The sequence below is a fragment of the Cottoperca gobio genome, unplaced genomic scaffold (genome assembly GCF_900634415.1).
Source record: "Cottoperca gobio unplaced genomic scaffold, fCotGob3.1 fCotGob3_388arrow_ctg1, whole genome shotgun sequence".
NCBI lineage: Eukaryota > Metazoa > Chordata > Actinopteri > Perciformes > Bovichtidae > Cottoperca > Cottoperca gobio.
In genome coordinates, this window is record NW_021166980.1 from 62501 (window position 1) to 89729 (window position 27229).

The window sequence follows — 27229 nt, forward strand, 5'->3', positions numbered from 1 at the left end:
TTCTACACTGGAAGGTCACCTTAGAGGGCACTTTATCATGTTTTCTCCACTAGAAGGTGACCTCAGAGGGCACTTTATCATGTTTTTTCCACTAGAAGGTCACCTTAGAGGGCACTTTATCATGTTTTCTCCACTGGAAGGTCACCTTAGAGGGCACTTTATCATGTTTTCTCCACTAGAAGGTGACCTCAGAGGGCACTTTATCATGTTTTTTCCACTAGAAGGTCACCTTAGAGGGCACTTTATCATGTTTTCTCCACTAGAAGGTCACCTTAGAGGGCACTTTATCATGTTTTCTCCACTGGAAGGTCACCTCAGAGGGCACTTTATCATGTTTTTTCCACTAGAAGGTCACCTTAGAGGGCACTTTATCATGTTTTCTACACTGGAAGGTCACCTTAGAGCTTAGAGCAGGGATGGGCAACTGGCTCCATGTATTTTAGCACTTCATCCAATTCCCACCTTGTTCACACATTAAAACACTGATGGTTGTGAGCTTCCCTGCCGGGCGCTGGTCTGTCGGGGATTCAGTGTCTTACCCAGGGATACTTCTTCATGTGGACGGGAGGAGCTGGGGAGGGATCCGTCCCGCGATAACAACTATATGGGGAAAAGATTGTAACTTTTTATGTATCACTTCAATGTCAGTGTCAGTGTCAAGCCCTGTCGTCTGACTTTGATTGTCCTTGTTTTTAATGGAGAGATTTAACATCCTGAGGTTGGAAAGCTGTTTACTCCCTGAGCACTGGTTTCAGCGGAGAGCCTTGCTGCTCTACATGCATTTTAAAAGAGAAGAGCAGCCTGACAACTGCCCTCGGCTGTTGCAAAATCCCTATGAAATGAGTTCTCGAGTGGCTCATTACTTAGCGATGTGTGTTGGTATGGGAAGAAGCCGCGTTGGCATTGATTGAGACACTTGTTGGCGTTCCTTGAGAATAGCGCAGAGTGCTAAGTCATGTTCATTTCACCGGCTGTGTCCAAATGATTTATAGCGGGAGGATAATGTGACGCTACAGAAATAGAGCCTGAGGGGGCGTCGGGGACGGCGTCTCGGCGGGGCGAGGAGACCACCATGGACTGAAGACGTGGGATCGAGATCAGCTCCGTCCGTCAGTCCTTCTGCCGATCAATATTCTCACTTCAGAGAAACTTCAGAGATAACAGTAAACTCACTCAACTCTGACTCTCTGCTCTTCTTCTCTTTGTCATTCCTTGTTGTTTGTTTTAAAGTCTGCTTTCACCGCGTCTCTCCGACCTGCTGTTTGCTGCTCAGAACCTGTTATTTGTTGTTATTTTTCATCTTTTTACATTAGCGAAAACAAAAAGTTGAATGGAAATGGCACTCGACCATGCAGACCGTGTTTACACTTGTAAAAGCAATTTTACTTGGCTCTAAAGACATCATGTGATAAATTATATAATTATGTAATGGAAATGCATTTGTCGAACACGTTCAGATGGAACTGTTTGTCTCCTCCTTTTACTCTGAACAGTTGCGTTGCATTCGCACAATATTTCTTCTTGTTTGCAGGAGTGTAGGAAGTAGGGAGTGGGCCGACCTCCATACATGGTCTGTACCTCCAGACGCAAAGGATGCAAACTGTAGACGCACCTCACACAGACGCCAGACGTCCGCGTGGTTTAATCTGCTGCGGGTGAGATTGAGATTATTCTGTATACACGACATCCATCTTTAATTGTGGAGTTCTTTCAGGGAATGTGTACAGTCTGTAAAGCCGCGGAGACAGATGTGTAACATATTGGGCTTTATATTTAAATTTGATTGAAGCGCGAGTAAGTTTCAACACGAGCCCTATGAATTAATCATCGATCTTCATTCTGACGTTTAGTAATCATGATGTTACCCTGATGAAGGTTTGCAGGTGATGGTTTATCCGGATGTCTGGACGCAGTTCTTAAATATTATTTCTGTCTTGTGAGCTGACGTCTGTGGACTGAAGCTGAAACTGTTTTCTGCTTTCTTTCTCTCCGTCCGTCTCTCAGTCCGGCGTGAGACAATATCGATCAGATCTCACTCACACACTCACACACACACACACACACACACACACACACACACACACACACACACACACACACACACACACACACACACACACACACACACACACACACACACACACACAGACCATCTGCTCCCACGTGTCAACTCATTCTGTGTCAATAACGCCACTTGTCAATAAATATTCATTTCTCTGAGACCACTTCCTCTGTGGTCTCCGGGGTGAACTCTGTCGTGTTTAATCTTTAATGCTGACTCCATAATTTACCTCAATATGGCGTCTCCTGCAGACAGACTGTTTACTCACACTCCAACAAACACACAGCGAGCGCCGCCGCTTTGTACGGAAGCTCAGAGAGGACAATAGTGAGGTTTGTTGTTCCTTGTTGTTACGGAAGGCACAAACGTGGAGAGGATGAATTATTTTCATATCCTCCTCGCTGTAATATCTATGAGCCAATCATGTTCTCTCAGTTCTCCCAATGCTCTCAGGATTAGAAGCCACAAACATTCATTCTTTTAGACTAAATAATCTAAACTTTTACTACAATGTAAAAACTTTCTTTGTCTCCTTTGATTGAAACGTGATTCATCCACCTTCGTTGTTTTGGGGTGGAGGTAAAAATATATAATTCAGGACGTAAAGACAGAAAACATCCAGTACAGTTCATCCCACTTATGGTTTTAGGTTTCCTCGTCTGAAGTGAATCAACTAATGGTTCAAGAATCAGACGGTAAATCAGATTTCCTCTTCCTGAGTAAACAGAGCTGCTCCCTCTCTTTTCTAATTTGTCCTCTGGTTACCCATGCTTCAGCGTGTGTGTGTGTGTGTGTGTGTGTGTGTGTGTGTGTGTGTGTGTATGTGTGGTGGGAGGGTTTGGTCCGTCAGTGCAGATGACATACGGGGGGGTTCATGATCAAGATAGTCGACATAATCCCGTCTGAGGGAGTTGGACGTAGGCAGGAGGAGAAGGTCAGCGTGTCGGCTGTGATGTTGTTTTTCCTCGGGGTCGGTTAGTTCACATGCAGCGCGTTTATTTGTGTACAGCTCAGGTGTCACTCGTCCTTTCGGGTTTACACGTCGTGCTGTTGGTCATTTCTCAGAACAAAAGAAGTCTTTGAATGTTGAGCAGCTGTGTGTCAACTTTAACGCCAGCAGAGCAACATGTTCTGTGGTGTTGTGTTTAAATTATTGTTCCTTATAAGACACGTTTGTGTGTGTGTGTGTGTGTGTGTGTGTGTGTCTCCTGCCGTGACCTGATCCACCCTCAGGGATCGATGAAGTTCATTTCATCCTTTCAGCGTGGGCTGTTGTCAGTGATCCAGTTTATTCTCTGTCACCAAATAATTATGAAGATGTGCAAAACAAATTAAGCTCTTTCCTGGTAGTAAGAGTATTAATGCAGTAAGAGTATTAATGCAGTAATATTATTAATGCAGTAAGAGTATTAACGCAGTAAGAGTATTAACGCAGTACGAGTATTAATGCAGTACGAGTATTAATGCAGTAAGATTATTAATGCAGTAAGATTATTAATGCAGTAAGAGTATTAATGCAGTACGAGTATTAATGCAGTAAGAGTATTAATGCAGTAAGAGTATTAATGCAGTAAGATTATTAATTCAGTAAGATTATTAATGCAGTAAGATTATTAATGTAGTAAGATTATTAATGCAGTAAGAGTATTAATTCAGTAAGAGTATTAATTCAGTAAGATTATTAATTCAGTAAGATTATTAATGCAGTAAGATTATTAATGTAGTAAGATTATTAATGCAGTAAGAGTATTAATTCAGTAAGATTATTAATGCAGTAAGATTATTAATGTAGTAAGAGTATTAATTTAGTAAGATTATTAATGCAGTAATATTATTAATGTAGTAAGATTATTAATGCAGTAATATTATTAATTCAGTAAGATTATTAATGCAGTAAGATTATTAATGTAGTAAGAGTATTAATTCAGTAAGATTATTAATGCAGTAATATTATTAATTCAGTAAGATTATGAATGCAGTAAGAGTATTAATGCAGTAAGATTATGAATGCAGTAAGATTATTAATGCAGTAAGAGTATGAATGCAGTAAGATTATTAATGCAGTAAGATTATGAATGCAGTAAGAGTATTAATGAAGTAAGAGTATTAATTCAGTAAGATTATTAATGCAGTACGAGTATTAATGCAGTAAGATTATTAATGCAGTAAGAGTATGAATGCAGTAAGAGTATTAATGCAGTAAGATTATTAATGCAGTAAGAGTATTAATGCAGTATGAGTATTAATGCAGTAAGATTATTAATGCAGTACGAGTATTAATGAAGTAAGAGTATTAATGCAGTACGAGTATTAATGCAGTATGAGTATTAATACAGTAATATTATTAATGCTGTAAGACTATTAATGCGGTAAGATTATTAATGCAGTAAGAGTATTAATGCAGTAAGAGTATTAATGCAGTACGAGTATTAATGAAGTAAGAGTATTAATGCGGTAAGAGTATTAATGCGGTAAGAGTATTAATGCGGTAAGAGTATTAATGCAGAACGAGTATTAATGCAGTAAGATTATGAATGCAGTAAGAGTATTAATGAAGTAAGAGTATTAATTCAGTAAGATTATTAATGCAGTACGAGTATTAATGCAGTAAGATTATTAATGCAGTAAGAGTATGAATGCAGTAAGAGTATTAATGCAGTAAGATTATTAATGCAGTAAGAGTATTAATGCAGTAAGATTATTAATGCAGTACGAGTATTAATGCAGTACGAGTATTAATGCGGTAAGATTATTAATGCAGTAAGAGTATTAATGCAGTAAGAGTATTAATGCAGTACGAGTATTAATGAAGTAAGAGTATTAATGCGGTAAGAGTATTAATGCGGTAAGAGTATTAATGCAGTAATATTATTAATGCAGTAATATTATTAATGCAGTAAGAGTATTAAGGCAGTAAGAGTATTAATGCAGTAATATTATTAATGCAGTAAGAGTATTAAGGCAGTAAGAGTATTAATGCAGTAAGAGTATTAATGCAGTAATATTATTAATGCAGTAAGAGTATTAATGCAGTACAAGTATTAATGCAGTAATATTATTAATGCAGTAAGAGTATTAATTCAGTAAGATTATTAATGCAGTAAGATTATTAATGCAGTAAGAGTATGAATGCAGTAAGAGTATTAATGCAGTAAGAGTATTAATGCAGTACGAGTATTAATGCAGTACAAGTATTAATGAAGTAAGAGTATTAATGCGGTAAGAGTATTAATGCAGTAATATTATTAATGCAGTAAGAGTATTAAGGCAGTAAGAGTATTAATGCAGTAAGAGTATTAATGCAGTACGAGTATTAATGCAGTAAGAGTATTAATGCAGTACGAGTATTAATGCAGTAATATTATTAATGCAGTAAGAGTATTAATGCAGTAAGAGTATTAATGCAGTAATATTATTAATGCAGTAAGATTATTAATGCAGTAATATTATTAATGCAGTAAGATTATTAATGCAGTACGAGTATTAATGCAGTAATATTATTAATGCAGTAAGAGTATTAATGCAGTAAGATTATTAATGCAGTAAGAGTATTAATGCAGTAAGATTATTAATGCAGTAAGATTATTAATGCAGTACGAGTATTAATGCAGTAATATTATTAATGCAGTAAGAGTATTAATGCAGTAAGATTATTAATGCAGTAAGAGTATTAATGCAGTAATATTATTAATGCAGTAAGAGTATGAATGCAGTAAGAGTATTAATGCAGTAAGATTATTAATGCAGTAAGATTAGTAATGCAGTAAGAGTATGAATGCAGTAAGATTATTAATGCAGTAAGATTATGAATGCAGTAAGAGTATTAATGAAGTAAGAGTATTAATTCAGTAAGATTATTAATGCTGTACGAGTATTAATGCAGTAAGATTATTAATGCAGTAAGAGTATGAATGCAGTAAGAGTATTAATGCAGTAAGATTATTAATGCAGTAAGAGTATTAATGCAGTATGAGTATTAATGCAGTAAGATTATTAATGCAGTAAGAGTATGAATGCAGTAAGAGTATTAATGCAGTAAGATTATTAATGCAGTAAGAGTATTAATGCAGTACGAGTATTAATGCGGTAAGATTATTAATGCAGTAAGAGTATTAATGCAGTAAGAGTATTAATGCAGTACGAGTATTAATGAAGTAAGAGTATTAATGCGGTAAGAGTATTAATGCGGTAAGAGTATTAATGCGGTAAGAGTATTAATGCAGTAATATTATTAATGCAGTAATATTATTAATGCAGTAAGAGTATTAAGGCAGTAAGAGTATTAATGCAGTAATATTATTAATGCAGTAAGAGTATTAAGGCAGTAAGAGTATTAATGCAGTAAGAGTATTAATGCAGTAAGATTATTAATGCAGTAAGAGTATTAATGCAGTACAAGTATTAATGCAGTAATATTATTAATGCAGTAAGAGTATTAATTCAGTAAGATTATTAATGCAGTAAGATTATTAATGCAGTAAGAGTATGAATGCAGTAATATTATTAATGCAGTAAGAGTATTAAGGCAGTAAGAGTATTAATGCAGTAAGAGTATTAATGCAGTACGAGTATTAATGCAGTAAGAGTATTAATGCAGTACGAGTATTAATGCAGTAATATTATTAATGCAGTAAGAGTATTAATGCAGTAAGAGTATTAATGCAGTAATATTATTAATGCAGTAAGATTATTAATGCAGTAATATTATTAATGCAGTAAGATTATTAATGCAGTACGAGTATTAATGCAGTAATATTATTAATGCAGTAAGAGTATTAATGCAGTAAGATTATTAATGCAGTAAGAGTATTAATGCAGTAAGATTATTAATGCAGTAAGATTATTAATGCAGTACGAGTATTAATGCAGTAATATTATTAATGCAGTAAGAGTATTAATGCAGTAAGATTATTAATGCAGTAAGAGTATTAATGCAGTAATATTATTAATGCAGTAAGAGTATGAATGCAGTAAGAGTATTAATGCAGTAAGATTATTAATGCAGTAAGATTATTAATGCAGTAAGAGTATGAATGCAGTAAGAGTATTAATGCAGTAAGATTATTAATGCAGTAAGAGTATTAATGCAGTATGAGTATTAATGCAGTAAGATTATTAATGCAGTAAGAGTATTAATGCAGTACGAGTATTAATGCAGTACGAGTATTAATGCAGTACGAGTATTAACGAAGTAAGAGTATTAATGCAGTACGAGTATTAATGCAGTACGAGTATTAATGCAGTACGAATATTAATGCAGTAATATTATTAATGCAGTAATATTATTAATGCGGTAAGACTATTAATGCGGTAAGAGTATTAATGCAGTAAGAGTATTAATGCAGTAAGAGTATTAATGTGGTAAGAGTATTAATGAAGTAAGAGTATTAATGCGGTAAGAGTATTAACACAGTAAGATTATTAATGCATTAAGAGTATTAATGCAGTAATATTATTAATGCAGTAAGAGTATTAATGCAGTAATATTATTAATGCAGTAAGAGTATTAATGCAGTAAGAGTATTAATGCAGTACGAGTATTAATGCAGTACAAGTATTAATGAAGTAAGAGTATTAATGCGGTAAGAGTATTAATGCAGTAAGAGTATTAATGCAGTAAGAGTATTAATGCAGTACGAGTATTAATGCAGTAAGAGTATTAATGCAGTAAGAGTATTAATGCAGTATGAGTATTAATGCAGTACGAGTATTAATGCAGTAAGAGTATTAATGAAGTAAGAGTATTAATGCAGTAATATTATTAATGCAGTAAGATTATTAATGCAGTAAGAGTATTAATGCAGTAAGAGTATTAATGCAGTAAGAGTATTAATGCAGTAAGAGTATTAATGCAGTAAGAGTATTAATGCAGTAAGAGTATTAATGCAGTACGAGTATTCATGCAGTAAGAGTATTAATGCAGTAAGAGTATTCATGCAGTAAGAGTATTAATGCAGTAATATTATTAATGCAGTAAGAGTATTAATGCAGTAATATTATGCAGTAAGAGTATTATGCAGTAATATTATTATGCAGTATTATTATGCAGTGAGATTATTAATGCAGTAAGAGTATTAATGCAGTAAGAGTATTAATGCAGTAATATTAATGCAGTAAGATTATTAATGCAGTACGAGTATTAATGCAGTAATATTATTAATGCAGTAAGAGTATTAATGCAGTAATATTATTAATGCAGTACGAGTATTCATGCAGTAAGAGTATTAATGCAGTAACAGTATTCATGCAGTAAGAGTATTAATGCAGTAAGATTATTAATGCAGTAAGAGTATTAATGCAGTAATATTATTAATGCAGTAATATTATTAATGCAGTAAGAGTATTAATGCAGTAAGAGTATTAATGCAGTAAGAGTATTAATGCGGTAAGAGTATTAATGCAGTAAGAGTATTAATGCAGTAATATTATTAATGCAGTAAGAGTATTAATGCAGTAATATTATTAATGCAGTAAGAGTATTAATGCAGTAAGAGTATTAATGCAGTAAGATTATTAATGCAGTAAGATTATTAATGCAGTAAGAGTATTAATGCAGTAAGAGTATTAATGCAGTACGAGTATTAATGCAGTAAGAGTATTAATGCAGTAAGATTATTAATGCAGTAAGAGTATTAATGCAGTAAGAGTATTAATGCAATAAGAGTATTAATGCAGTAAGAGTATTAATGCAGTAAGAGTATTAATGCAATAAGAGTATTAATGCAGTAAGAGTAGAAAGAGTATTAATGCAGTAAGAGTATTAATGCAGTAAGAGTAGAAAGAGTATTAATGCAGTAAGAGTATTAATTCAGTAAGATTATTAATTCAGTAAGAGTATTAATGCAGTAAAAGTAGAAAGAGTATTAATGCAGTAAAAGTATTAATGCAGTACTTAATATTTGTAATTCATAAACGGCAACAAAAACAATAATAAGAAATATATAGGAAATACATTTAATTAAAGAAATATATATATATTTCAAATGCAAAAAGGGTAGCACAGTTTTCAAAGTCAAGGAGGATAAAATGCTATAAATATACACATATGTATACATGTACAAATATAGTGTAAAGGTAATATAGCACAGAGGAAAAAACAAAAGGATCCACACACACACACACACACACACGCACACACACTCTTATCTCCCTGTGGACTGGGGTTTAGGTGGTGGAAACCTCTTTTGTGTCTTTAGCTGAACATTGGACAGATGTCACATTCACTGCCTCCAGGAGAGCTCATAACTCAAATTAAACACCTCCCCCCCCACACACACACACACACGCACACACACACACACAAACACACAGACACACACAAGTGCAAAATCAACCCCCACTTTGAAAAATGTTTTCAATACTGTAGTTGAGTTATTGATCAATGCAGCTTTTAACATAATGTTTTCACCATTTATAATAGAGGGGGGGGGGGGCTGAGACCTTCACATTTAAAGTGGAACACACACACACACAGTTGGAGGAGCGTCAACATGGCTCAGAGGAAACACAAACACACAGAGTTGGTAAGTCATTGGAAATTAATGCTAAACTAATTTAATGGCGCACACACACACACACACACAAACACACACACACACACACACACACACACACACACACACACACACACACACACACACACACACACACACACACACACACACACACACACACTGCATCGACATGGCAGCAGTGGATGCTAGGCTAATGGAATGATGAATATCAGTGTTTTCCAGGAAACCAGCCCCTCGGCAGCCGTCTCTCCCCAGAGTCATATTTCTCTCTAACTGCTGCGACGACAGCGGAGACGTTCTGAGACGAAGCTGGGTCAATGATGATTAAAAACGCACCTCCACCTTTTCAATTTGCTCCTGGATTGTCTTGTCACATTATGGCCGAATAAAGGCTTCGACTGGTTTCCAGTAATAACGTGGAAACATCTTGTGGGCCTGATGGAGCTGCAGGAGGCTGCACAGGACTTTAAATAGATCGAAACACACGATGTGTATTCAACAACTGTTCTAATAATACAATGAAGGGTTAAGTATATTTAAGTGCATATTAATGCTGCACAGTTTTACACTTAATTGTATTTAAGTATATCTTTAGTAGCATGAGTGATATTTAATTAGTCTACTAATAACATTTTTAGTACATCCAGAATAGCACACTGTTAGTGCATTAATCAAGTATGGAAGTATAAGTGGACTTAACTTTATTTTTAACCTGGGCTCTGTATAGCTCCAGTCTGTTATTTGAGAGTTTTACACTTATTATATTCCAGTCACAGAAATAAGATGCTAATTTTGTCAAAATTAAAGTAAAACTTAAAAAACAAAACCTAAAAGGTGTTGGAATGTATATCCTAAACCCTGAAATACATATTTAAAATGTGTGCAGTGAAGTAGACACTGTCATCTTCCTCGTCCCTGACTGGAGGAACACAGGTACATTCACTGTGAGCAGGAGGGAATATTTCAGGACAGAAAAGTCTTTGAGGGTTTTTGGACTCGTCTTCAAAAACATGTTTCTGCTTTTTGTATTCTGTTTATTTTTCAGGAAACCGTTGGCTGGAATAATTCTGTGACTGGAACACACATATGAATGCAGAGAGTGAAAAAGAGGATTAAACGAGGATTCGATTCTTTTAAAAGCAGCGAGCAGGATAAATAACGGCGGCTCGCATGCTGTGCTGATAAATCAGATCCTGCGCTCCGGCCCCTCGGATGACTTCCTGTCAGCCCCAAACTACTTCATCCCGGTGACCTCACGGGTCACATGCTGCATGCCAATGTGCTCCCGTAACTAGAGCCCCTAACTACGGATGCTAATTAGCATCCCATAACGAGGCCGCCCGCGGGGCCGGCTGTCACTCCCTATCGTCGCTGCGTGCTCGCCGTGTGGTTGGCATGTTGCAGGCATGTCAGCAGAACGTTGACAGGGTCACATGACGGGCTGCACACATCTTATAGGTCACATCTGTCTCTCTGACAGCCAAATATTTACTGACGTTGATACAAGTAAAGTTATCTCAGCGCTCACTTTCTGCTAATTAAAGGCGTTACAGAGAACCTGGCCACGCCAGCTTCCACTCGGCAGGTTTGCCTCGTTTGAATTACAGCACTGGAGGTTTTCTATCGTTCAGTTAATTCCTTTCATTTTAGATCTGAAGTGAAGCCGCTTGTGTGCAGAATATCATTCTGACGGTGAGCCAGAGGACATTCACAAAGATGGAAATGGAAAAGTACAGAAGACTCTGTTTTGAGGTGATGCAGCCTGACACAACATGCAGATTTAAATCTCAATACAGAACTTCGTTATTGGAAGATATGAATCCAAATATGCAACAATGAGAAACACTGCAGCTCATCTGAACTATCCTCACACTGTACAGTATAGTGACAAAACAATTCAATCTAATTATACACTGATCTGCTGCACAAACTTTACCTTCAGACAAACTGGTTTCAGACTCGTGAAACACAAACACTGCAGCGTTTAAAGTCCAGAAAAAAACTTTGAAAAAAGATAGATGTTATAATTTCCAAAATTCACAACATGTGTTTAATTAACCAAATATTCTGCCTCAATCAGTGAAAGACAGCTGGTTGAATAAAAAAAGATGGCAGCTGAATGCACGATTTTAAGCCCTTTGAGAAAATTGAATTCCTAAAAATCATTTCAGAAAAACATGAAAGTTGCCAAAGTACAGAAATCGAGTTTTCTATCTAATCTGATCTTCATCATGAAGTCAAACTACAACACACAACACAACAAACACAACAAACACAACAAACACAACAAACACAACAAACACAAGACTGAATAACGACCTGCAGCTCTGACAGCCTGAACAACAACCTGTGACATCACCTAAAGAAAATAAAAGGTACAGAAGAGACTAACAGTGCTAATAACGTGTGGCCGTGTGTGTGTGCAGCTGGTTGTGTGTGTCAGTGTGTGTGTCAGTGTGTGTGTCAGAGTGGGTTAGCTCAGTGACCTTTGCCCTCAGGCCGGAGAATCAGCATCATGCGTGAGCAGCTTCAGCACAGGAAGCAAACAACCCTGTGATCAACATCACTGTCATCACGGACCGCTCATCTCCCTCATCTCTCTCATATCTCTCTCATCTCTCATCTCTCTCATATCTCTCTCATCTCTCATCTCTCTCTCTGTCATCTCTGTCATCTCTCTCTCATCTCTCTCTCCTCTTTCTCTCTCATCTTTCTCATCTCTCTCATATCTCTCTCATCTCTCATCTCTCTCATCTCTCTCATCTCCCTCATCTCTCTCATATCTCTCTCATCTCTCATCTCTCTCTCTGTCATCTCTGTCATCTCTCTCTCATCTCTCTCTCCTCTTTCTCTCTCATCTTTCTCTCTGTCTCTCTCACATCTCTCTCATCTCTCATCTCTCTCTCTGTCATCTCTGTCATCTCTCTCTCATCTCTCTCTCCTCTTTCTCTCTCATCTTTCTCTCTGTCTCTCTCACATCTCTCTCATCTCTCATCTTTCTCTCTGTCTCTCTCATCTCTCTCATCTCTCTCTCTCTCTCCTCTCCATCATCTCTCTCATCTCTCTCTCTGTCTCTCTCACATCTCCCTCTCTCTCTCTCTCATCTCTCTCTCCATCATCTCTCTCATCTCTCTCTCCATCATCTCTCTCATCTCTCTCTCTCTCTCTCTCTCTCATCTCCCTCATCTCTCTTTCTCATATCTCTCTCATATATCTCTCTCTCTTATCTCTCTCTCTCCATCTCTCTCTCCCTTATCTCTCTCTCCCTTATCTCTCTCTCTCACATCTCTCTCTCTCCCTCTTGTCTCCTGTAACAGCGCTCTGTCATCTCCTCTCTCTGCTCTTCTTCTGACTCCCCTGTAGCTCGTTTCCTTCACGTTGCTACGTGTCAGTCGAGACTCATCTTCTGTTCGCTTGTTATGTGCTGGAATCTTCAGATCTGTTTCACATGACATGGTCTCTTCTTCACACACACACACACACACACACACACACACACACACACACACACACACACACACACACGGTTTGTTGTGTCATTCAGTGTCTGTCAGCGTCCTGCTCTGAGCGTGGGCCGTCAGCACAGACACTAGTCCTTTCTGACATGTCACACAACACTGCAGTCCACGGAGCGGCGGTGAGAGCCGACAGATGATGAGACACACGCAGCTTCATTTAGCCAAAACTAAACACTACTGTGTTTACAAACAGCCAGCAGAGAACACTGTGCAGTGAGCATGTTCCATCATCACCTTCCTCTTGCTACATTTCATAGTTTGTGCAAGAAAAAGTCAAATGTATACATGTTGAGCAGAGACTGTATGTAAGAAGAGTCACTGTGACGTCATCAGTGCTGTGTAATAATATAATCATCATGTATCAAACAATCGCCATCACATGACTCTTTTCACAACCAACTGCTCTCTGAGTTTGAGCTCCTCCATGCATCCTTCAACAAGCTCCATCTCCACTCACACCTCCACCTCCACTTCCACTTCCACCTCCATCTCCACCTCCACCTCCACTCACACCTCCATCTCCACCTCCACCTCCACCTCCATCTCCACCTCCACTCACACCTCCATCTCCACCTCCACTCACACCTCCATCTCCACCTCCACTCACACCTCCATCCACCTCCACCTCCACTCACACCTCCACTTCCACTCACACCTCCACTCACACCTCCACTTCCACTCACACCTCCACTTCCACTTCCACCTCCACTTCCACTCACACCTCCACTTCCACTTCCACCTCCACCCAGCTTCTCCTGTAATGAAGAGAAAGGGGACTCACCCTGCGTCGCTGCTGTTCCCACAGATTAAGGCATCCTTGGCTCCCTCCACCTTGTAGAAGTTTTCTGGAAAAATAAAATAAAATTCTTTAGATTCCAGTTTGACACACACACACACACACACACACACACACACACACACACACACACACACACACACACACACACACACACACACACACACACACACACACACACACACACACACATTGCATGATTACACCTGAGGACGGTAGAAACAGGACTTGACTCCTGTATGTTAGTTGTAAAGCAGCTGTGCAGGTGTGCAGGTGTGCAGCTGTGCAGCTGTGCAGCTGTGCAAGTTCAAAGTAAGTTCAAAATATAAATATTTTCTAACGGTATGTTTTGACTTGGTGAGACCGGTGACTTCCTGTGTCTGTCTGGATCAATGAACTCATTAAACTGGTGTTTTGGCCGGTTCAGCGTCTGAGGTCATGAAGTATTTACACGTCTGACCACAAGAGCATTAATACACTTTGACTTCATTACGTGCAGCAAACACACAAATATCAGAAGCTTTTAATGTTGAGGTTTGAGGACATGAGAGGAAGGACTGTGATGTTTAACTCCAGTGCACATCCTGCAGATGTTTCACCAGTTTCAGACGAATGTTCAAACATAAAGACGACAAATTAAATCAGAGCCAAACAACCCGATCAAGATCACGATGAACCCAGATCACGTGCTGAACGAGGACAGTCGAGCTGTTATTATATGTATATATGTATATATATATATATATATATATATATATATATACATGTGGTCACTGATTGTAACAGGAAGTATTTGAAGTTCTTCTGTCCTCAGCGATGTGCCAGGCTGACAGGCCACCTGCTGCACCTCCTCTTTGTGAAATGTAACATCAGCACCAGAATTTGTATGTTTTATTGTGAAAGCCGTCCCTGTGTGAGTCAGCGTTACATAACAGAGATGGGGAAGCGGACACACGGGGAACTTTGAATCAGATGCAACTTGTGGACCGACCCTGACACGCTGACATGTTGCTCCATACGGCTGCCGGAGAAACACTCATCTGTTATTCAACACACGATCCAGACCTCGTGCACTCAACTGCACCACACAGCACTGCATCGAGATGTCACTGATGAACTCGAGGAAACAACAGAAGCAAAGTTTCAACACTCTCTAGTAGAACCTCAGATTGTCTTCAGACCTTTATTGTGGCGGTACACGTGCAAAGTGTGTTTGTCTCTGACCGCGTCCGACCGCCGCAGCACAAAACGCACGGCGTCCTGCTTTGGTTCCCAGCAGCCTTCAGTGCACGGAGATTAGTCAACGAGGCTGTTTCTCCCCAGACAAAGCAGAGAGGAACAGTTTACTTAAAGTCATTACCTGAACCTTCAGGCTTCCTAACTCCCCAAATAAATGCATATTAGTCTGCAGACTGACATTTAATAAAAAAGGTTTTTTTCGGAGCGACCCCCGTCTGAGAAGATTTCACATCGCTGCAGAAACCGGGGAAATTGTCTCAACAGGATATCGAGAGAGTGGGCTTAATGTCATTTATTCTCAAGAGCAGCAAATGACTCTGACAAGCCTAAATACACCTCCACCCTCCCCTCCTGCACCCCCACCAGCAAGAGAAGCATTTACATGATGGAAAGCTGCAGGTATGACAAGTGGAATATACTGAGGCACTGTTCATCCGCCCCCCAGTGAAGGAAACATGTTAATCCTGATTCATGTTGGATGCAGAACGTGAACTAAAGCAGCAACAGAATGTGTGTCGTGGCTGAAGACTGGAGAGGAGTGTGTGTGTGTGTGTGTGTGTGTGTGTGTGTGTGTGTGTGTGTGTGTGTGTGTGTGTGAGTGAGTGTGTGTGTGTGAGTGTGAGTGTGTGTGTGTGTGTAGATTTCTCCTCCAGTTAGCATTAGATCACACATTATCTGCATGTTTCAGGTTGTGAATGATAAAGCAGCTGATGCATTAGTACGGTCATCCTCATGACCTGCTGGTCCACACAGGAAGTGGAACTATAGTGAAGGGAACTCAGACTGTACCATGTGGAGAACAGAGGGGGGGTTGATATCTAAATGACTTTATTGTTAATGTTTCTGTGTTAAGACAGCGAGGATAAGGATTTAGATCAAGAAGAATGATTTGAGTATTTAAATATATCAAAATCTTATTTGTCTTCCTGTAGAATATTTCCCATCATGCACTTGGAGGGCAGCTGACCCAGCAATTACACATAATTATACACATTACAGAAGCTGAAGATGCTCTAATCACCATTTCACTGACTTTAACACTTGTTTTATTTATTTTAAATCTCAGGAGGTTTCTGTAATGTGCAGATTTAACTCAAGAGAAGAATCAATTTGAGCTCCAGCTGCTGCTCAGCGAAGAGGAAACGTGCCGTACATGTTGACTGTTATATTCATGTATTGAACCCTCCGACGGGCCGCGTGCCGCTGTCAGACAGAACAAACACGGCATGATGGGAAATGTTTAAGCATGGAGAACATCCACCATTGATCCCCCGCTGAGGTTTTCAGAGCGGCTCTCGGGTTTCACGGCAGCTTTTAGAGGTCGATACGGGAGCCTGCAGGGGACATCTGTTTGATGTGATGTACGGCGAAGCAAACTGGAAATGAATAAATAGAAGGACGTCCCGACTAACCTCTTTACTGTAAACTCAGAGTCCTCTTTATTTTGGGTGGTGCCGCCCTTTAAAACGGCGAAGTGGTAACAATGCTGCCGTCCTGCTCGGCTCTCAGCTGCAGCCAGACGTCATTACTTTAAATAATTACACATCTGTTTTTGGATAACAAGGGAGTCTGTTTGTCCCGCGGTGTATTTTTAACGGGGCTTCTCCTCTGTTGTTCCCGGACTGTGCATCTCCTGCCGCTGCTCCTAACGAGACAGAAATAATTGGGGGAAAAATATGGTTTGCTTGAAGTCATAAAGGGTCGTGTACGGTCATTTATCAAAGTGTCAAAGGTTCCCCAGAAACAGCACTTTACCAGGACACGACGAGAGATGGAAGTCACTGGATGGAGTATTAATCCTGCAGATGAATTAAAGACGTTATGATTACAAACATCTGTCCTCAGACATCAGCTGACCAGATGTAAAACTAGAAATAATGCAGCTTCATTTGTTCAGAAACTTTTTACAGAGTTCATGTAAGATGTTCATTACAGCAGCTGTGAGCAAATGTTCTGAAGTATTAGTGAGGAAATAAAAGAAGAAACACAGAATACTGAAGAAGAAGAAGAAGAAGAAGAAGAAGAAGAAGAAGGAGAAGAAGAAGAAGAAGAAGAAGAAGAAGGAGAAGGAGGAGGAGAAGAAGAAGAAGAAGAAGAAGAAGGAGAAGGAGAAGGAGAAGGAGGAGAAGGAGAAGAAGAAGAAGAAGAAGGAGAAGGAGAAGAAGAAGAAGAAGAAGAAGAAGAAGGAGGAGGAGGAGAAGAAGGAGAAGAAGGAGAAGTCGAAGAAGAAGAAAAGATAAATATTTCCTAGACTTCTAGTGATGCAGAGTTTCATGTTGTGTAGAAAGATGAACGTATGCAGCGACACGTAGACACTTCAGTGTGTCGGTAACAAAAAAGCTCAGGTTTCATCTGACAGCAGCGTTAAGTGTTTCCCTAACCCTGACCTCGATGTGTGTGTGTGTGTGTGTGTGTGTGTGTGTGTGTGTGTGTGTGTGTGTGTGTGTGTGTGTGTGTGTGTGTGTGTGTGTGAGAATGATGTTAAACCCCCACATCTCCAGAAACAACAGGACTTCACCTCAGTGCCTTCAATAGAAGCTCAAAGGCTTTGACACTTACTGTAACGCAATGTGTGTGCTGGGGGCGGGGGCGGGGGGGGGGGGGGGGGTACGAGTTATAACAGGGCTAAATATAAATGATGCATGTTTCTGCACTGCGAGCAAACTGGACACGTTTCTGAAAGGACCAACAGGTAAACCTGGAGCAGACGATGAAACGTCACAACTACCAGAAACCAGCAGGACTAGAAGTGTAATGGAGAGGAAATGTTCAGGGTTTCTCTTTGTAGTCGTTGTGTCTCTTTGTAGTCGTTGTGTCTCTTTGTAGTCATGTTTTGTCTCTTTGTAGTCGTTGTGTCTCTTTGTAGTCGTTGTGTCTCTTTGTAGTCATGTTTTGTCTCTTTGTAGTCGTTGTGTCTCTTTGTAGTCGTTGTGTCTCTTTGTAGTCATGTTTTGTCTCTTTGTAGTCGTTGTGTCTCTTTGTAGTCACTTTGTGTTTCTTTGTAGTCCTTTTGTGTCTCTTTGTAGTCACTTTGTGTTTCTTTGTAGTCATTTTGTGTATCTTTGTAGTAATTTTGTGTCTCTTTGTAGTCACTTTGTGTTTCTTTGTAGTCACTTTGTGTCTCTTTGTAGTCACTTTGTGTTTCTTTGTAGTCCTTTTGTGTCTCTTTGTAGTCATGTTGTGTCTCTTTGTAGTCATTTTGTGTATCTTTGTAGTCATTTTGAGTCTCTTCCTGGTTGGTTCATGTCTCTTTGAGTCACATTTCGCAGGTGAAGGCCAGTGTCAGTGTGGCCTCTGATACTTTGGACCCCAGTAATCCATCCATGAGGACATGAACTACAGATTTTCAGCATAACCGTGTTCAAGTAACTCTTTCTGTGCACAACAAAGGTTCGTGTTGGAGCAACAATCCCCAACAAAGTCATTTTCGAACACTTTAAATACAGCCAGAATCTCACATTTCATTCTGTCACCAAGTGTGAATTATTCAGTAATAATATAATCGATGCATTCGGACGATGAGTTTGCTCCTCACCCTCGTCGTTGATGAAGTCCTTCAGGGAGGCCCAGGTCTTGTTGTTGCAGTAGAAGGAGGTGTTGGCCACCATGCTGCCGTTGGCGCAGTGCACCGTGCTGCGGACACACTTCTGCCGCAGGTTTCCCATGAAGAGCTGCAGGCCGATGAGGGCGAAGACGCTCAGACAGAAGACAGTGAGGATCATCACGTCAGCGAGCTTCTTCACCGACTGGATCAGAGCGCCCACGATGGTCTTCAGGCCTGTCGGACCGCCGGGGACGCACAATTAATATTCAGAAAAATGTTATCGTGGCTGTGAAACATCATTTAGAGAATCTCTTTGATTCAAACTCATAAATACGTATATTTAAAAATCAATCAAAAACAAGCAGCTAGTTTAAATAAAGGGTCAGATTGCCGACTACTTTAAAGGAATAGTTCACCCAAAAACAATATAATATAGTACTCAGCTCTTCCCAGAAGACGTTTTCCATTAGAAGGTGTTGAGGAGAGCAGAGCGCCCAATTAATGGAAACGGACTTCGTTGGAGGCCGAACAAAAACAAATGTTTTATGTTTATTAATATGTTTTGTTTAGTATCAGTTAAGTGAAAGTAGTCCTCGGTTGGATACAAGATACTTGTGCAGGAATTTCAGAAAGTTTTCCGGATGTTTAATAACCGTTTTCATTCGTTCGGCCTCTGATGACGTCCGTCTCCGCTCGCCTTAAAGCCGTTTGACAGAACACTCATTGTGGGCCCATAGAGTGCCTGAGGGGGGAGCTCTACAAACTGTTTGTATTGTTTTGGGTGAACTTTTAATCAGTTGATTAGGGACCATAAAGATGGAGATCGACTTCCCAACATGCAAAGTTTTTAATATTTCGGCCCAAATCTAAATAGAGTAAAAGCAACAAGTTAGCAAAAACTCACTTTATGAATTTGTTAAAGAAAAACTATTTTTTAAAGCTAAACCTCAGTGAAGTGACACAGGCAGCCATCTTTATGCCCCAGAGACATAAATCACAAAATCACTCATTAAAAGAAAACAGAAATATAAGTCTGCTGTGAGGTGAAACTCTGGAACAGGTTTTCATCTGACGGCAGCTTCATGTTGTGTATAATATGTCACCGTCATCATCACCAACAGAACGAAGCAAAACAAGAACTCCTCGTTAACATCCAGATAAAAACACAACACGGACATGTGGTGAGAACAGCAGGAACAAACACTGACAACACAAAGGGTGCAGACCTCCAACCAGAACAAACAACCCGTTTCTCTTCACACTTTTTAGTTGATTCATTAGAAACAGACACACTTTCAATTTGCAGCCAAAATCCCTCCTTCAATACAAGCGTCTGTCCGCTAATGAATGACTAGCGAGCTATATTTAGTTATGACATGCTCCCAACATGTTGCTACTACTGCGTTGTAGTTATAACAAGGATTAGACGTTGTTATAACAAGGCTACATGGCATGAAGATCACATGTTTGAGGCATGTTAATAACGCTGTTAGCGCTACATGCTAACATGCACAGTGGAAACATACAGAGGCTAGCCAGCAACAGGTTGGAAGAAACAGATCGACGTTTTGAATAATCTATAATAATAATAATAATAATAATAATAATATAATAATAATAATAATAATAATAATAATAATAATAATAATAATCTACTGTATGATACAAATGTGTAAGAAAATGGACGGCAAATATATTTACATGTAAGACTGCTAAAGACTGATAATATATCATTAGATTATAATTACTTTGAATATTAACTGATGATTATTTTCATGATGGATTAATCTGATGATTATTTTCTACATTAATATCCTGAATGTTTGTTTTTAAATAAGTGAAAATAGTGAGAAATGAGCCCAAAGTGACACCTTCACATATTACTAAGATATTAACATTATTATCATTATTAAACCTCCACATTATACTAATATAATAACATTATTATCATTATTAAACCTCCACATTATTACTAATATATTAACATTATTAAAACCTCAACATTATTACTAATATAATACATTATTAAACCTCAACATTATTAATATATTAACATTATTAAACCTAACAACATTATTAATATAATAACATTATTAAACCTCAACATTATTCTAATATAGTAACATTATTAAACCTCACATATTATTAATATAATAACCATTATTAAACCTCAATATGATTATTAATATAATAACATTATTAAACCTCAACATTAGTATTAATATATTAACATTATTAAACCTCAACATTATTAATTACTATATAACATTATTAAACCTCAACATTATTATTATATAATAACATATTAAACCTGCAACTTATTATTAATATATTAACTATATTAAACCTCAACATTATTATTAATATATTAACATTATTAAACCTCAACATTATTATTAATATATTAACATTACTAATATATTAATATTATTAAACCTCAACATTATTACTAATATAATAACATTATTAAACCTCAACATTATTACTAATATATTAACATTACTAATATATTAACATTATTAAACCTCAACATTATTATTAATATATTAACATTACTAATATATTAACATTATTAAACCTCAACATTATTACTAATATAATAACATTATTAAACCTCAACATTATTATTAATATATTAACATTACTAATATATTAATATTATTAAACCTCAACATTATTACTAATAATTTAACATTATTATCATTATTAAACCTCAACATTATTAGTAATACAATAACATTATTTACATTATTACTAATATATTAACATTATTAAACCTCAATATTATTACTAATATATTAACATTATTTATATTATTACTAATACATTAACATTATTTATATTATTACTAATATATTAACATTATTTACATTATTACTAATATTTTACAACTACAGTTGTGCCAAAGTGAGTCCTGATCCTGATAGTTGGGTTCAGATTTGTGTGTTTGTTCTGATGCTGTTAAAACAGTTCTGGACTGTCAAATGCAGCGAGCTGACAAAGCTGTTATTCATCGTTAACACAAACTCAACCACAGATTTAGCTTTGATTTATATTAAAGACTGAGCCTTTTATGAGGCATTAGAAGCCGCTGCGGTCTCACTGCAGTAGTTCTGTGTGAAGTCACTGTCTGCTCAGCCTCTGATGTCCACTCTGAAGTGCTTCTTTCTGCATACTACCCATGACGTGCACTTTGAGAAAGTGCACGTCAAGAAGCAGCTTTATTCAGCAGGTAGTATGCAGGATGAGATTTCAAACACAGCCACTGATTTGAGTTCTTCCAGCAGGCCGGCGCCAGAGAGGGTGCGTTTGATGTTCACTCCCCTGCGTTTCGCTTCCTCACCTGGGATGACAGAGATGGTTTTGAGCGCTCGCAGCACCCTGAACGTCCTTAAGGCTGACACATTACCCAGGTCCACAAACTCAGTCACATATCTGCAACAAGCCGGGAGACAGAAGCACAAGAACAGACACACACAGAAGGGTATGACCACACTGAGCAACAACGAGCCGACACAGAAGGACGGAGAAATGAAGAGAGACAGAGAGAGAAACAGACGGCAACAGTGCAGGTTCAAGCCAGAGACAAGGACTCTCAGGAAGATGAAGTCAGGCGGTGAAAGCTGCTCACACGGTGTCAGCTGGAGACTCAGAACTTCACATTCTGTGTCAACTTATAAATATATTTTGGGAGTAAATTAGAGCTGCAATTAACCATCATGTGTATTATTAATCACCCTGCTTCGCTGAGGCCGCATGCAAAACTGAAGCTACATCAGGCGACCCGGACGACCTGCAGACAAATCCCTCAGAGGGGACATTTACTGAAAGGACAAAGTCCTCATTAAAACATCTGTGAAACATCTGCTGGTGGAGCAGCTGACGTCCTGTCTGCTCACTTTCTTTATCTGGAGAAACTAGATATGATCAAACATGATGGAGGAGGGGAGGACGCTCCCTGGCAGTGTGTGTTTCCAGTCCTGGGAGTGACAGGTGCTTCGTTCTGAATGTTAGCAGCCGGTTAAAGTTATCAGTGCTCACCACCACCATAATGTGTCACACGGACCAAACTGCACCTACTGTTACAAGTAAAAATTAAAAACAATACGTGAAATGTGACAGAAATGTACATTGTTACAGCAACGAGCAAGAGAGTAAAGTGGAGAGTAACAATTAAATAGAATAAAATACAGTAACAGTAATATAAGTACAGTCATTGGAAAGAATGTGTAGGAGTGAACCTACGATACTCCTGGTCTGTTGTATCTACGATACTCCTGGTCTGTTGTATCTACGATACTCCTGGTCTGTTGTACCTACGATACTCCTGGTCTGTTGTATCCTACGATACTCCTGGTCTGTTGTACCTACGATACTCCTGCTCTGGTCTGTTGTACCTACGATACTCTGGTCTGTTGTACCTACGATACTCCTGGTCTGTTGTACCTACGATACTCCTGGTCTGTTGTACCTACGATACTCCTGGTCTGTTGTATCTACGATACTCCTGGTCTGTTGTACCTACGATACTCCTGGTCTGTTGTATCTACGATACTCCTGGTCTGTTGTACCTACGATACTCCCGGTCTGTTGTACCTACGATACTCCTGGTCTGTTGTACCTACGATACTCCTGGTCTGTTGTACCTACGATACTCCTGGTCTGTTGTACCTACGATACTCCTGGTCTGTTGTACCTACGATACTCCTGGTCTGTTGTACCTACGATACTCCTGGTCTGTTGTACCTACGATACTCCTGGTCTGTTGTACCTACGATACTCCTGGTCTGTTGTGCGTCACTGTATTTGCGTAGGTTAGATTATTTAAAAACAAACTTCCCTAAATCAGTTTTAAGTCTCAGCTTCCAGGTTGCCCTTTCAAAAAAGATTGTTGATCTTACTTAAATAGAAAAATATACATATTTAAAACTTTTGAATCTTAAAACTCTTTGAGTGACTGGGAGAAAGGCATTCTGGGAAATTGAGTCTTAGAGGCAGTTTCATGGAAAAACAAGGGTTATAAATGACAACTGCAGTTTTCTTTTAAAATACTTTAAATATTCCGTCTGCTCCTTCCTTCATCTCCCATCACACACACACACACACACACACACACACACACACACACACACACACACACACACGATGTCAGTAGGTGTGTGTCCTTGAGCCGAGGGCCATCCTGCGGTCAGATGGATCTTAAGGAGGACAGGGACACATAAGTCACCTCTTAACACACACACACACATACACACACACACACACACACACACACACACACACTCACACTCACAATCACAATCCAACGATGGAGAACATGTTAAGTGAGTGTGTGGTCGTACACACACAAAAAAATACCATTTAAAAAAAGGAATGTATGGACAAACCCGCACGCACACACACTCTGCCCCTGACACATCACCCCTCTGTGCCCGAGCTTTATTAAAACCAGAGTGATGGTCGGTGAAAAGACACACACACACACACACACACACACACACACACACACACACACACACACACTAAATATCTGATTGATGCTCTCCTACCCTCCCACCGAGTCTAGATTCCCATGGAGACAGAGTCTAACACACACACACACACACACACACACACACTCGCCCGCCCCTGTGGTACTGATATGGCTGCTGTAATGACATGTTAATGGAGCAGCAGCAGCAGACTCATCAGCATTAGAGGTGCAACTTTTAATATTTTAATAAAATCATGTGTAAATCTTCACCGTCAGTTAAAACATGTGAATTATAAAATAAATAAATAATAAAGAACATCTATAATAATAATTATAAGACAAAGAGACTGTAAAGAAGCAACATCAGAAACTCCACTGAACTGTACTTTACTTCTACTTTATACTTCTCCTCCTTTACATCTTACAGTATACCTGTCAAACCTCCCGTTTTTCCCGGGATTATCCCGTATTTTTGCTTCTATCCCGTTTTCCTCCCGTTTAAATATTTTCCCGTAATTATCCCGTATTTTTAACCTTTCAAAAAAAAATAGGCCTAATTTAAAAAAGTGTAAAGTGTAAAGAGGCCTCCGGTACAGCAGGGGGCAGTATGATGTTTAACTTTAGCTGAAAAACAGTATCGGCCAGTAAACACACAGAAGAAGAAAACAGGAACAATAACACAGAAGAAGAAGAAGAAGAAGAAGAAGAAGAAGAAGAAGAAGAAGAAGAAGAAGAAGAAGAAGAAGAAGAAGAAGAAGCAGCAGCATATGATGAGAGTCACAGTGAACGGGAGAGAGATGGAGACGCAGCTGTACCTGCCAAACAAGTTAAAACTTTAAGTAAGTACCAAATGAGAGGAGACCTTCCTTTATTTATTAAAGCAGAGTCGGGACAACTCGTGCTTTTTGTAAAGTGTGCCATTCAGATGTTAGCATCGCACACGGCGGAATAAGTGACGTTCACCAGCAAGAACAATCGTCCAAGCACGAGGCACAAACACTCTGTCAATGACTTCATGTGTGATCAGAACTGTGTCGGAGGCAACAAGAGACCAGAGCTGAGGGACAGATGTCGATGCTTTGTGCTAAACATAATGTCGCCTTCAGCTTCTGCGATGATTTCAGTCGCAGTGTCGCGACATGTTTCCAGACTCTGACATCACGAGGAAGTCCTCGTGGGGGAAACAAGTCACACAACTCCTCCATCATCAAATACATTGATGATAATAAATAAATAAAATACATCAAATATATAAACATGTCTGTACAAGTAATACATACTTTAGATAAACATGTATTTCCTGAATGTATACCCGTCCCTTATGTGTTTACGTTTACATTATATGGGTGGGGGCTGGGGGGCTGAGAGCTGTTAAAAATATGGGCGGAGCCAAAACAATTCCCTTATTTTGACATTCCAATGTTGACAGGTATGTCTTACAGGGAAATATTACACTTTATACTTTCATTTATCTGACAAATGAATTCATTATAATTTACTTTACAAGTTCCGTACAAAAGGTCAAATTGATATGCACAGTATCACTGTGGGCTGAGCTGTGAAGTGTCTCTGCTGTCACTGCTGCAGCTAAGACCCCCCCACCCCCCACCCCATCACCTCCACTGTAATTCAATCAGCCTGCCAGTCAGCGGCGGTGAAATATGAGCCGTAAAGGAGGCCCGTTAGCAGCTCGGGATCAGATGAGTCGATCTAACCGGGGGGCCCAAAATGTTATTTTTACAGTTGAATATAGATAAAGACACGTTTCTGCAGAGATGTCACATAGAGCTCAGGATCATTTGCCAAACCTTTGTAGGTATTCAAACCACAGTCCTGCATATAAAATAAATATAATAAAATATAATAGATATAATAAAATAAAAAATAAATAGATAAAATATAAATAAATAATATAAAAAAAAATATAGATAAGAAAAAATAAAAAATAATATAAAAAAAAAAATAAAAAAAAAAAAAAAAAAGATAGAATAAGATAGGAGATAAGTATAGTTATATAAGTATAAAGAATTATAATAGAGAAAATAGAATAAATGATAAGAAGATAATAGATATATAGATAATTATATATATAATAGATATATAATATTAGATAAATTATATATAGAAGTATATATATAATTATATATATTATTAATTAATAATATTATAATATATAATTAATATAATTATATAATATATATATATATAATTATAATATATTATACATAATTATATATATATATAATTATAATTATATATATAATTATATATATAATTATATATATAATTATATATATATAGATATATTAGATAAGCCTAAATATTTCTGCAAATATTCACATCAGATTATTAATCACAGATATTATGACGTTCATGGGAAACACATCTTTTCTTTCCGTAAACAAACGGACACAGACAGACAGACGTACAGACGACGTACAGACACACAGACAGACAGACGTACAGACGACGTACAGACACACAGACAGACAGACTACAGACGTACAGACGTACAGACACACAGACGTACAGACGTACAGACGTACAGACGTACAGACGTACAGACAGACAGACGTACAGACGTACAGACAGACAGACGTACAGAGAGACGTACAGACAGACGTACAGACAGACGTACAGACGTACAGACAGGCGTACAGACAGACGTACAGACGTACAGACGTACAGACAAACACACAGACGTACAGACGTACAGACAGACGTACAGACGTACAGACAAACACACAGACGTACAGACGTACAGACAGACGTACAGACGTACAGACAGACGTACAGACGTACAGACAGACGTACAGACGTACAGACAAACACACAGACGTACAGACGTACAGACAGACGTACAGACGTACAGACGTACAGACGTACAGACGTACAGACAGACGTACAGACGTACAGACGTACAGACAGACGTACAGACGTACAGACAAACACACAGACGTACAGACGTACAGACAGACGTACAGACGTACAGACAGACGTACAGACGTACAGACAGACATACAGACATACAGACGTACAGACAGGCGTACAGATAGACACACAGACGTACAGACAGACGTACA

General features: G+C 38.4%; 1 protein-coding gene across 1 annotated transcript in view; it reads right to left on the bottom strand.

Moving 5' to 3' along the window:
- Positions 1–22108, bottom strand: part of LOC115005895 (sodium channel protein type 5 subunit alpha-like) — a gene marked incomplete at its 5' end in the record, with an annotated part of 84600 nt that extends 62492 nt beyond the window's left edge. The window contains 3 exon segments of the mRNA XM_029427863.1: positions 13876–13939; positions 18665–18907; positions 22017–22108. Of these exon segments, the coding sequence (XP_029283723.1) occupies positions 13876–13939; positions 18665–18907; positions 22017–22108 (399 nt within the window).
- Between the last annotated feature and the right edge of the window lie 5121 nt (positions 22109–27229).